This window comes from Hipposideros armiger, unplaced genomic scaffold (assembly GCF_001890085.2).
Source record: "Hipposideros armiger isolate ML-2016 unplaced genomic scaffold, ASM189008v1 scaffold_81, whole genome shotgun sequence".
Classification (NCBI taxonomy): Eukaryota; Metazoa; Chordata; class Mammalia; order Chiroptera; family Hipposideridae; genus Hipposideros; species Hipposideros armiger.
The window spans coordinates 2,805,772-2,817,790 of NW_017731431.1; the positions used below are offsets into that span (position 1 = coordinate 2,805,772).

At 46.6% G+C, this 12,019-nt stretch overlaps 1 protein-coding gene across 1 annotated transcript in view; it reads right to left on the bottom strand.

Annotated features, from left to right (window-relative positions):
• Nucleotides 1-10,624: 10,624 nt before the first annotated feature.
• POU3F2 (POU class 3 homeobox 2) overlaps nucleotides 10,625-12,019 on the bottom strand; it is a 1,921-nt gene continuing 526 nt past the window's right edge. The window contains exon 2 of the mRNA XM_019643636.1: nucleotides 10,625-12,019. This exon is cut by the window's right edge and continues 16 nt beyond it. Within this exon, the coding sequence (XP_019499181.1) occupies nucleotides 10,955-12,019 (1,065 nt within the window). The 3' untranslated portion in view covers nucleotides 10,625-10,954.

Consider the following 12,019-nt stretch of genomic DNA (forward strand, 5'->3'; position numbering starts at 1 on the left):
ATGTCTGCCCCTGTTTTTCTCTTTACCCACGCTGGTAGACATAAGGCTGCATCAATTTTTAAGTTAAAAACATTTCTTGCTGGACAGTCACAGCAGAGGCCTCCACTGGAGTTGGCAACAACAGCACTTCACATTGGACTTGCCCTTCATGTGTTTTCATGTACATTACTTCATCTGAGCCTTACTTAAATCCTGTTGGAAAGAAAGGAGTGGTGTTATCCACACTGGGCACATGAAAAAACTGAGATTTGGAGGTGTCAGCTAACTCCCCTCCAGGGTGATCACACATAAGTGCAGGGCTGGTACACAAATGTAGGTGTGCTGACTGCAGGCCTTTTCCATTGCCACTAGTACTGCTGGGTGCTGCCTGCGGCCTCTGTTCTCCTGTTCTTCCTTGGCACATAATGTGGGACAAAGGTAGAGGAAGAAACCACCACTCAGGGTGAAAATGGGTATTGTGTGGAAGAGAGACTAATTAACTGGGCTCTGAAGGAAGAGAAGTTCAGCTCTAAATGCTGACTTGATAACTTTGATAGGTATTTGGGTGGGGGAAGGGCGGGGGCTCCTATTCTGGAAAGCTCTTCCATGGATAAATCTCTGTTCAAGTGACAGCTGGAAACTCAGTTCTGAACCCTAAAACTGAACAAACCTACTCTGTAGTTACAGGTGGAACCTGGGCTGAATTAAAATAGCACTCTCCGGGCTCCCTTAATCCTGATGAAGCATTCTGTGAGGAAGCATTGCTTCCAACCTGGTATTCTGGTCTTGATGCCCCTGAAAAGCCAGGGTCATCTGAGAGACTGATGACTGGCCTTTCACAGCCCAAACATGTGGGAGCCAAGGGTTGGGGAAAGATTCTTTCCTCTTGTTTGAGAACTTCTCTGGTATAGAACTTACGGTCTTTCACAGAGGAAGTTTTTCAAATCCCTACTCAGGAACTACCTAGAACTGGATGTTTAGAAACTTTTGTATGAGTCACATGCATAGAGTCAAACTTCATAAGGCTAGGAGGAGTTGGTGGGGGATTTTTAGAATGAGGAGGGAGAGGAAGGGACGGGAGAAAGGAGAACTGGATGTGAAACAAAACATTTGAAGATTAGGAGGCTGTAAAATCAAGAGTAATTGTGAGTCGACGCCACTGTGGGGCGCCAAAGTTCTACTCGGCTAAGGACTGCGGCCGTCTTGGGTGCAAGAACAGAAGTCCTGGGGAACAGATGCACTGGGGGAAGAAAAGGGGGAGGAAAGAAGGAAGGGAAAGGAAAGGAGGGGTGGGGCTGGGGTGCTCTTTATTCTCCAGTTAAAGTCGCCTGGGAGCCTTCATTACATAACAAGTCTGTGCGTGGAGGAAGAACACTTTGTTAGAAGGAAAGGAGGGTGTGAGAGTGGGGGAAAGCTCTTAGAAAAAAAGAAAATCTCGTACCCCTGAGCTCACCAAGGAGCACAGACACTCCTCTTAGCTTCAGAAATTCTTGGGTTTCTCAAAATGGGGCCCCGACCCCTTTTAAATTGGGCATGTGAAGAGGGGAGATGGGTTTGGAGAGGATCTGCTCCCCACAAGCACAGCAGCTACCCCGCCCAACCTTCTGCCCCCCCCCCCACGCCCATTTGGGGGCTGCTGCCTCGGGAAAGCCTGGCTGTTTCTCCTCCTGGGCGCCACGGGGTTGCCCAATTCCATCTGCAACCCCAGAGAACTCCTCCTCAGGGATAAAGGGCGACCTCCCCCAGACTGCGAGAGCGCCCGGGATTCTCAGCCGTCAGCTGCCGGGAGGCGCTGATTTCATTCTGCCGCGGCTTTTGCTGCGGGCAGTGAAGGGCGGAGGGCGGGGGGCCAGCAGGGATGGGTGGGGGCGGGAGGCAGCAGCAGCGACCAGCCGAGGCTGAGCGCCCTGGCCTTGCCAGGGCTTATTACATTCCAGCCACCTGCAAAGGTTAGGAACGCGTATTTAGAGACGGGATAATCCGAGTTTAAATATTAACAGTAAAAGCAGAACCGGTGGTATATTTACCTAGAAAGTGAGCAGATCTTTTGCCAGGGGAGAGGAGCTCAAAGGAGGCCAGGCTCCCAGGCCTGCAGCCCTGGTGTGACGCTTCCGGGGTAGCATCAGTCTGGCCACGACCCTCCTCCGGAGCTTCCTCCGGGTGTGGTTAAGGGAGGGGAGGGCCTGGAAACTCCTCGCTTTGCCAAGTCTATCGGAGTCTGCCCCGCACAGTTCAAATCTTCTGCTTTGTCATATTCTCCTTTTTAAGGGCCTCCCCGGCCAACACAAAAGGTGGTGGGAAGTACGTTGGATCAATAGCAAAGATTGTTATTTAGATAACGAATTAATCTCCCTGTTATAATACTTTTCATAGTGAACTTTGCGCCCCTTCCATAAGAAAAAGGAATTTAAAGGAAAAAAGTCTCAAACAGGATTAAGGTTTTAATTACAATTCCCTATCGAAAAAGTATGTTTGATGAGCTGATCTTATCAATTAATAGTAACATTAAAGCTCAAGAAACAGATTCACAGAAAATATGCTTAAGGGCGTCTTTTAAAAGTAATCACACCCAGGAAACCAGTGGGCAGCAGGCCAGCGATGTGGCGTTTCAGCAGGTTTTGGGTCTGCGTCTGCTAGGACACGGCCAGTACGGGGCACGCATGTGGGGCTCCGGCTGGGGCGGGGTCAGCGGGCCCAGCGCTGGGAGACGTGGCCATGCGGGTGGGAGGGAAATACATAACAGGCGCCTCTTCCAAGCTGAGGCCCACATCAAAGTTGGGGCCCCACAAGGGCCGTGCAGTTCACTGCGTTTGGGTCAGCCTTATATTCCAGGGGCAAATAAAGTAATTTGAACATGCACCAACAGTTTTCCATAAAATACGAGTTAAAAGAAGTAATAGAACTAATCACTGTCTCCTCAAATCAAGTAGAAAACATTTCAATGCACTAATTAGAGTAATTAGAATAATAAGCCTCTGCCTATATGTGGTAAGACAATGTGTACAAACAACTTTATTTAATGTATACTGGTAATCAGCGATGCGTGCCTGCTTGAATGCTTAGCGCAATAAAACTACCCTCCGTCCGCCCAAACAATCAAATACAAATTAGTTTAATGATTGTGCCTGCTGAATGTCTTAGAAATCCACAGGCAGAGGCGAGTAAATAGAAGCATCCTTGTTTGCGTGCGTCCCCGCCCTGGCTGGCCGCGAGGCCGGTGAGTGGCCGCGGGCGGGCGCGGCAGGAGCGAACAGGAGGCTCAGCGTGCCGGGCGGAAGCCGGGCCCGGCGCCAGCACAGACCTGCGCCCGGTCAGGGCCCCCGCTTCTGCCGCTGGCCGCTTGCCCACCCTCCTCAGCCAGTTTCCCGCTTCTGTGGCCTCGCCACACACCCCTGGCCCCAAGAGCCCCTGTGCCCCGCCGGGTCTCACCTCCTACCAAGGCGAAAGGCGGTTTTAGAACCCTCAGAACCCATCTATGAGGGTTTTAAGAATTGATTTCCTCCCACCAGGCGACTCATCCCAGAGGCCTTGCAGCGAAAGGTGTGTGGGGGGAGGGAAGGAAGGGGATTCCGTAGTGCTGGGAGTGCGCAGGAGTCAGAGGCAAGCCCACGCCTCGGGTCATGGGGCGCGCGGTTTCTCGCTGCTGGCTTTCCTCAGCTCCGACTTGGGATGATGGGGTGCCCAATGGGGCTCCCAGGTTCCCTGCGCTGGGGGATTGACTTTCCTGCAGTGTACATGTAAGAGCGACTTTACACCCAGCAGGGAGTAGTTGGTTGGCGAGGGTTTCGAGGTTCGTTTTCCTCCATGCTTCAGCGCTTGGAGAGTAGGTTCCTCTCCGCTGGAGGCAGGGAGCTGAGGTCAGGAGCGGCAAAAGTTTGGTGGGTGTTAGCTGAACTCCGCTTGCCAGCTCTCTGCTATCTTGCTCGGTTCCTTGGCCCTTCCCAATCTCCCACCCCTAACTCCCCCCAAAACAAACAAACAAACAGGAAAAGGCCTAATTATTTTTCTTTACAGGCAGCTGATCCCCTTTTCCTCCCGTTTCCTGCAGTTGCCTCCTCTATCTACCCTCTCCCTCTGAGGTACCATCTCCCACGATTGCTTCTCTTAAGCAGAAAGCAATGTCCTGTGCCCACCTTTGCAAAGTCAAGTGGAAAAGCCGCGCAAGCAGAAAGCTAGGAGATTCACTCGCCCCTGGTCATCTCAGTCATTTCTGCGACCCATCGCATCTCCGCCCTGGCCACGCACGCCCCCCAGAGAGGCCTCACCAACTCGCTGCGGCTAAAACCAACTTCCCCAGGGGCGGCGGCCGTACCCAAGGCACCTGCCCTCCTCCTAACCACTACCTCTATACTCTGCCTTCGGTGGGCAAACCTACCAATCGTCCACGCCCCCACCCCCCACCCTCCACCCCGCAGAGTGTCCTTAAAGAGGGAAAGTGATGGAATGGCCCGCATCATCAGGGCTGTGGAACTTCCCCCTAAGGCTCAGGCGTCCAAACCGCGGGAGCCGCAGAGAATCCTAGCTCCTGGCAAACACTCAGGGGCTGTTCGGCGTCCAGGAGCGAAGGCCAGGGCTGGAGTACAGGGAATGCTCGTCTCCTCTCACTTGTCTCCCCTCCCTGCGCCGGCCAGAGGGGCGTTCTGGGACTTCATTTCAGTGGCCTGGGCTTCCCCGAGGTAGGGGAGCACAGCTAGACTGGGGGCGCCTCCTCTGCGCCCCAGGGCAGAGCCGATGCCCACTGCCAGCACACTCACCCGCCTGGCCCAGGCTTTCTAAACAACTTTGAAGGAATATTTTGTTAGAAGAACAAACAAAAAGTTATTAATGTCAAATCATTCTCTCCAGAATCATGTGCTGTGGAACATAAAAATTCCTCTGACGGAATGAGATTTCTTAATGGGAGGAGGAAAGGAACTCCGGACACTTGGTACAAACATTTGCCAAAACCTTAAAACCCAGTGATTCACAATGGCTAATTTGTGTTGCAAACCCGCAAGAAACTTTTTCTTTTTCCCACTCTCCTGCTAAATTCGCCATATTTTTTGTGTGCATGGGACTTTTTCTTGTCAAACAACAAACTCAGAGGAAACATTGCTGGGAGGAATAATACATGCTCCGAATCAAAAAGGACGCAGATTTAAATTTACTCCACAAGGAGGTTTCTATCGCCGTTGTTCTGCACGCGGAGGAGAGTTAATCGTATACAATTTATAACAATCAAAATCCCCTCCATATTGCTCAGATGGGGTCCTAAAGCTCCCCTGCCTTTCTAAAATCAGTGACAAGTGAGTCTTTGTGGGGCATTTATTTCCTTCTTTTTTCTAGATGACAGCTCCCCTTTCTGAGAGCAGAGAGCTGTTTGCCGCCAGCTACAGACCACTCCAGAGCCCAGGCTCTTCACGCAGGAACCGCATATGGAAGTGCCGCCCCTCCAACCCCCCCCCCCAACACACACACCAAATCCCAGACAAAGAGCTATAAAAACTCAGAAAGACGTGGAAGGAATAAACTTTAAGATATAGATGCACTTTTACTGGTGTAATAAATAACATTTCAGACATTTTTTTTAAAGAAGTACATCTTAATGTTACCAACAACCAGAATTCTAGGAACAATAAGAGAGGCCAGGGTTGTTTTGAAAGGGCGTGATATTGTTTCTAAAACCTCTAACAGCTAAGCCAGGCAAGTTGTTATTAAGGTAAAAGTACTACATGATAAAGTTAATGAACTTTTTTCTTTAAAAAAGGAAACAAATTCCCTAGCTTCCCACCAAATACAAGAACAATGTGAAAATATTCTGATTGTTTCTTTATCCCCATAACTAAGCAAAGCCTTAAAGAAAACTAAAAAGCCATTTTCTGGCTCTCCAATACCCACATCCACATAAGAGGGCATTGAAATAACTCTGGTCCAAGTTCTACAAATGTGGGCAAGTTTGTTCCATGTTTTGCTAGCTGAGTGGCAAGCCCTTGCCACTTTTGAATTATTTCCCATCCTGAATCAAGTGGTGGGGATAGGAACCAGGAGTCCTGGTTTTCTCCTACCACCATATGCCCCCTGCTCAGAGATTGTGTATCATGGAAAAAATAAAGTTTCCTGAACAGGGAAAGTGTTGGTATAAAATTTAGCTGTACATCTCATTTAATCACATTGTCAAGATTCATTCCTACTACTTTAAGATGCACCTTTTTCTTCCATTTTAAATAAAAACTGTCCCTTTTGTTTCACTGAAATATACAAGCAGATCCAAAGAAACATTTTTACCTTTGACACCCTCACTTTACCGCCCTTCTCTCTTTTTTTCTGTATAAACTTCATTCTCTGCCTCATTCTGTAACTTGTCTAGGAATTCAATAGAATCTAGAACAGAGTTCTATAAACTGATTGAAAAATCAGCAAAGACAAATCACAGAGACCAGTGATAAAAAGATAATTTTTCTCACCCAGCAGCCCAGCACTCCCAGAGCTGCTTCCATAATAAGGCAAATGAAAGGCAAGAGAATGCAGCATATAGACCTCCGTGTGCATGTACCAGTGCACTCACATGCCATTTCCCCCTTTGAGGCTGATGCATTTCTTTATTAGTTGCTTTTGGAGAAATAAGTAGAGAGATGAGTGCCTTTATTAAATCCATTTCACCAGAAAATTTTACCAACCAGTGTGTGGCTTCCACTGGTAGGAGCCGGAGGGCAAGGAGAAGAGTGCTTTTGTTGCTGCATCTGAAATATAAAGGAGGTAACTTCGTGGGAACCAAGAATGTTTGGAAGTGTCAAGCATAATATTATTTGTGGCCATTCCCTCCATCTGACCTTCACATAACTCTCCCACCTGATTGTTTCTCCTTCATCTTACACCATAAATTTTTTAAATGACATATTTCGAGGAAACACAGGAGCTCTTTCAGGAGGGCCGTATTCTGCATTATTGTCTTTAGGGAAAAGAAAGGGTTTGTTATTATGTCTAGCCAACATTTTAGGGGTGACTACCCCACAAATTTCTCCCTGTGGCAAGGATGGAGTTGTTCACCTCAGCACGTAATACATTCCCCAAAACAGCATCGAAACTGCCTGAGTAGCTTCAGAACACGAACGCAAGGATGGGTCAAAACCATGGCGAGTCGGTTTAACACGTGATGGTTTCCAGTCAGTAGCCCCTGTGGCTAAGAACAAAAACGCCTTCTCAAGGTCCCCTAAAATGCCCTGCAGAGGGCAGATGCTGCTTGTTTTCTGCCTACAATGGAAGAGGATATTGACCCAGAACTCAGATCTATATCCAGCTTAAACATTTTACCCATCAGCATGTCTGCGGTCACAAAACACTTCTTCTTTCTGTCACTTCGCGTTCAGACTATTGATAAGATCATTTGGCTGAATCTGTTTGGGACCTGTGTAATATTGACTAGAAGTTAGAAAAGATGATCAGATGTAATAAGCCCAGAAACTACCTTTCAAAATGGACATTTATACTAAAACCAATGGCCCAAGGAGGACTTCAAACACATCAGCAAACTTGTAAACTAACCCAATCCTGCTCAGATTGCTCACTAACCTTAAAACTGATTTTAGTAAATGTAATAATATTCCATCTAAGACTATGTGAAACAATGTTAGTACCACAGTCTTGAGTACTCCCATACATTCTTTTCTTTTTTTGTTTTAGAGCCTGTTTTCTTGCCTGATGAGAAATAGACACTATTGTATAAACCATTGCAAAATCTATCTTTTTCTGTAAACCTATCAGGAATAATATATAGGACCTTTCAGTATCACTTGGTAAATACACATATTGCATATGGTCAGAAATTCTTTGTTGAAAGATATTTGCTAATTACTAAAAAGAATAACCCCCTTAACTGAGCCTTGCTTTTCTGTAGATCCCAAATTATGTGAGGACATGTGGGTAAACATTAAAGCCCACCTACTTCCACTGATGCTTTCCAAAAATGTGAAATCGGGTAAGGTAAAACTAACCTAGAAAGAAGATGCAGGGATATCGGCATATATTTAAAGGGGACAAACATCTCTTTGTCAGACCATGAAATGGCAAACAAATTGAAGCTCAAACCCAATGACCATTTCAATTTAATGCTACAGGCATAGTAACTGAAAGGTTTTGGATTGATAGTTTTTGCAAACAAAAGTGAATCAGAACAGTAGTCTCACTTAAAAAAAGAAAAAGCTTCTGAAAGTTATAAACATGAAACCTGGCAGTATATGCATAAAATTTATTCCAAAACTTTATGAAGTATAAAGGAAGGGAAGTGTTTTACATACAACTCAACTCAGTCAGTATAAGGTCTAGGGTTTTTTTTCCCCTTGGCACTATTTTAAAAATAAAATAAAGATATTTCAATAATTAGAACAAACTATGAAGGTATTGTGCATTTCTGTTTTATGTAGATAATAAAATATTACTTTAACATAAATATATAAGGATCTCTGCGTTTTTATTTTCCCCACAAGCACAACCAAATGTACCAAAACAAAGTATTTTTAAAGAGACTGAACAAAAAAAAATTACATCCCATATAGATTTTGCTCACCTACTCATTTAAAGCTACAGAAAAACAGTTTCCAGAACCTTTTTGCTTTAAAAGAAATAAATATACATTGAGGCAAGCCACTTAAAAATGATATGAAAATATTTCCCTGGGTAGCATTAAAAAAAAGAAAAATAGACAAAGAAACATTTAAACTATTTCTGCATTTCAAAAGACAGATATTAAACATATATACATAGTGGTAAGGTTCAGTGGTAACTTTCATCTTCGTAAACCTCTGGGAGTTAGAGGAGCTATAGAAACATCCCCTGAACTCCAGCTTCTAACCTTACCCACTTGGTAATAAGAATCTGAAAATTCATTTCCTCCCTTTACCATTGGCTATTTGCCGGCTCTGGATTGCTTCACCACAGGCCAGTCCCCACACCTCAGGAACAAGCGGTGTGATGCTCCCCGAAGCAGCTCTACGCCCATCTCCTTGTGACATTCGTTGGGGGAAATGAAATACAGGCAAATAAATATGCCCATTATAAGTCATCATTTATCTTGCAAAAACATTGAAAATGAAACAGTCACAGGTGTTTGAAAAGACAATATAAAGCATATTTCCTAAAACCTTAACTACTGAGTGCAAGCTAATCTGATGCTGAACCATAATTTTATGGTGCTGAGATTTAATTTTTTAAAATAAAATTTTATCTAATACCTAACCAGAAACAAAGCCCCCATCTTTTAAGATGAATAAAAAGTGTTTTCCCTTTTAGCGCCCTTTTGTGCTGATTATTTTTCAATATTTTAACTGATCACAGTTTAATGGCATTTATTTTCAATATAGATACAGGTTTTTTTCACCTACACTTCCCAGTAGAGTCTTTTGTTATGGGAGTTAACTATTTTTCCATCAAGATAAGGTCAAAATGCACTTAAAACTATTAACAAAGGGAGAAAAGGAAGGATTGAAAAATAGCATTTTCCCCCACTTCATTTGGCTTCCTTAATAAAAAAAAAGGGGGGGGGAAGCTGTCCAAGTCAAACTGGTATTTTCTGTAATAAATTACAGGAGAAGAAGGTGTGGGACCTTAAATATGACTTGATAAACAAATGGGCTAGTGAAGACAAAACCAGTCTAGAATGGAAATATTTTCTGTATGCATGTGGGTATTTGTGTGTTAAGAAACACAGTCTAGGCATACACCATTAATTTCCCAGATTATTTTCTTTGTTTTTTAAAAAAAGGTATTAGAGGAGCAAAGTTTAACTGCTGCTGTGAGCACAAATAATTCCTCATAATGAAGTTATTAAAACTGAAGGCAGAGAACTATACAGGGGGTGTCTGAAGATATATATTTCCCTAGTTCTCCTCAAAGTGCCACTTTCTGTTGGACAACTCTGGAAATATATGTAACCTCCACATTTCCTCTGAGCTCTCTCACAATGGGCCCACTTGATAAAATGAAGCAATCAGTCACTTACTATCGATTTTTCTTTTTCTCCCCTCTGCAACCTCCCCCAGAAACACTGCCTGAAAATGAAGTTTACTTTGTGGCTGGTAACAAAAGCCAGTGCTTGACTCTCATTTTTGTATTCCAAACTGGATTCTCGTCGTGGATAAAACGGGTAGATCATACACATCTAAAAGCAGAGAATTATTTATTTTGTATGAAGCCAATCGTTTTTGCTTTGGTAAAAGGAGCAAATAAAAGTTACACCAATGTAAGGGAAGGAGGGAGGACTCTGAAGGTAACCAAAGTTCACAAACAGTAAGAGCAAGTGGCTACACAAGAACGTTAGAAATGGAGAGTGGCCAAGAGCTGGCTGCAACTCTCTCCGCTGAATAAAACAAAACAAAACCCGGCAATTTCAAAATTAACTGTGGGAGAAAGGAAAATATGTTCATGAATTTGTTCATGTAAACTTCAATTTTCTTGCAGTGCAAATTTATGTGGTTAGATTTTGCCTACATCAAAGAACATGTGTATTTTTTCCTCTTTCCTGATGGGGATCCACATTAAATAAACACAGCAGCATGTGCCAACTCTGAGCATCAGGAAGCTGTGTTTTGTGTTTATCACGATTTGGTGGATTTTTTTTGGTAATTTATTTAGTTTTGCCAGGTATTTATCTCATATTCATTCTCATTCTCATTCTCTCTCTCTCTCTCTCTCTCTCTCTCTCTCTCTCTCTCTCATTCTCTTTCCACACACTCTCTTCTCACTCTCTCTACGAGACAGTCCACTCCATTGCCTGGGCACTAGCCTGTAAAGGTCAAAACACACCATTACACCTGCTACCGTTTAAAGGATAGTCCAGTGCCTTAGTTGCTTTCCTTATTTTTGTTCTTTTTAAGGGACGGAAAAATAATAATTAAAAATAAAAGAACAATCAGAAGTTAGAGAGGGAACAAGGGGGCCGGGAAAGGGCCGTGGACCGAAGGGGAGGGGGAGCCCCGCGCTCTGCCCCTCCCCCTACTCGAGTTCACTGGACGGGCGTCTGCACCCCGTGGTGTGGTGGCGTGTCCCTACTCCCCCCGTACACATCCTCGGCGCCCGGCAGAGTCCCTCCGGGAGGGGTCATCCTTTTCTCTTTCTGTCTCCTGTTACAAAACCAAACTCTCACCACCTCCTTCTCCAGCTGTAAGCTGTCCGCGAGGGAGGTGATCTCCTGGGCCGAGGGCTTGGGGCATTTGAGGAAATGGCTCTCCAGAGCCCCCTTGACGCTCACCTCGATCGAGGTCCGCTTTTTCCTCTTGCGCCCCTGCGCTGCGATCTTGTCTATGCTGGTGGGGCTGCCCGAGGACGAGTCCGCCTCCTCCAACCACTTGTTCAACAAAGGCTTCAGCTTGCACATGTTCTTGAAGCTCAGCTGCAGGGCCTCAAACCTGCAGATGGTGGTCTGCGAGAACACATTGCCGTACAGGGTGCCCAGCGCCAGCCCCACGTCCGCTTGGGTAAATCCCAGTTTGATCCGCCGCTGCTTGAACTGCTTGGCGAACTGCTCCAGGTCATCCGAGGTCGGCGTGTCCTCGTCCGAGTGCGGGTCGTGGTGCGCGCCGGGGTGGCCTGGCGGGCCCTGCGGGGGCGGCGGCGGCGGCTGCTGGTGCGGGTGCGAGTGTGGGTGCGGGTGGTGGTCTGCGTGGTGCGGCTCGTCGTGCGCGTCCCGCAGGCCGTGGTGGTGCAGCCCGGCCGGCTGCCCGCCGGCGCCCAGCATGCCGTTCACGGTGAAGCTGGGCTGCGAGTAGAGCAAGCCGCCGTTGGACGCTCCCATGGAGGGCGGGAGGTGCGCTGCAGCCGCCGCGCTCCTCCATGCCCCGGGCCCCGGGTGGTGGTTGGCGGCGTGGTGCACCAGATGCGGCGGCCGCTGCTGTTGCTGCTGCTGCTGCTGTTGCTGCTGCTGCTGTTGCTGCTGCTGTTGCTGCTGCTGCAGGGCGCCTGGCCCGTGAAGCTCGTCGCCGCGGCCGCCCTGCTGTACCACCACCGAGGGCTTGATGTCCGGCTGGCCCAAGGGGCTGGTGGACCACGGGGAGCCGTCGCCGCCGCCCCC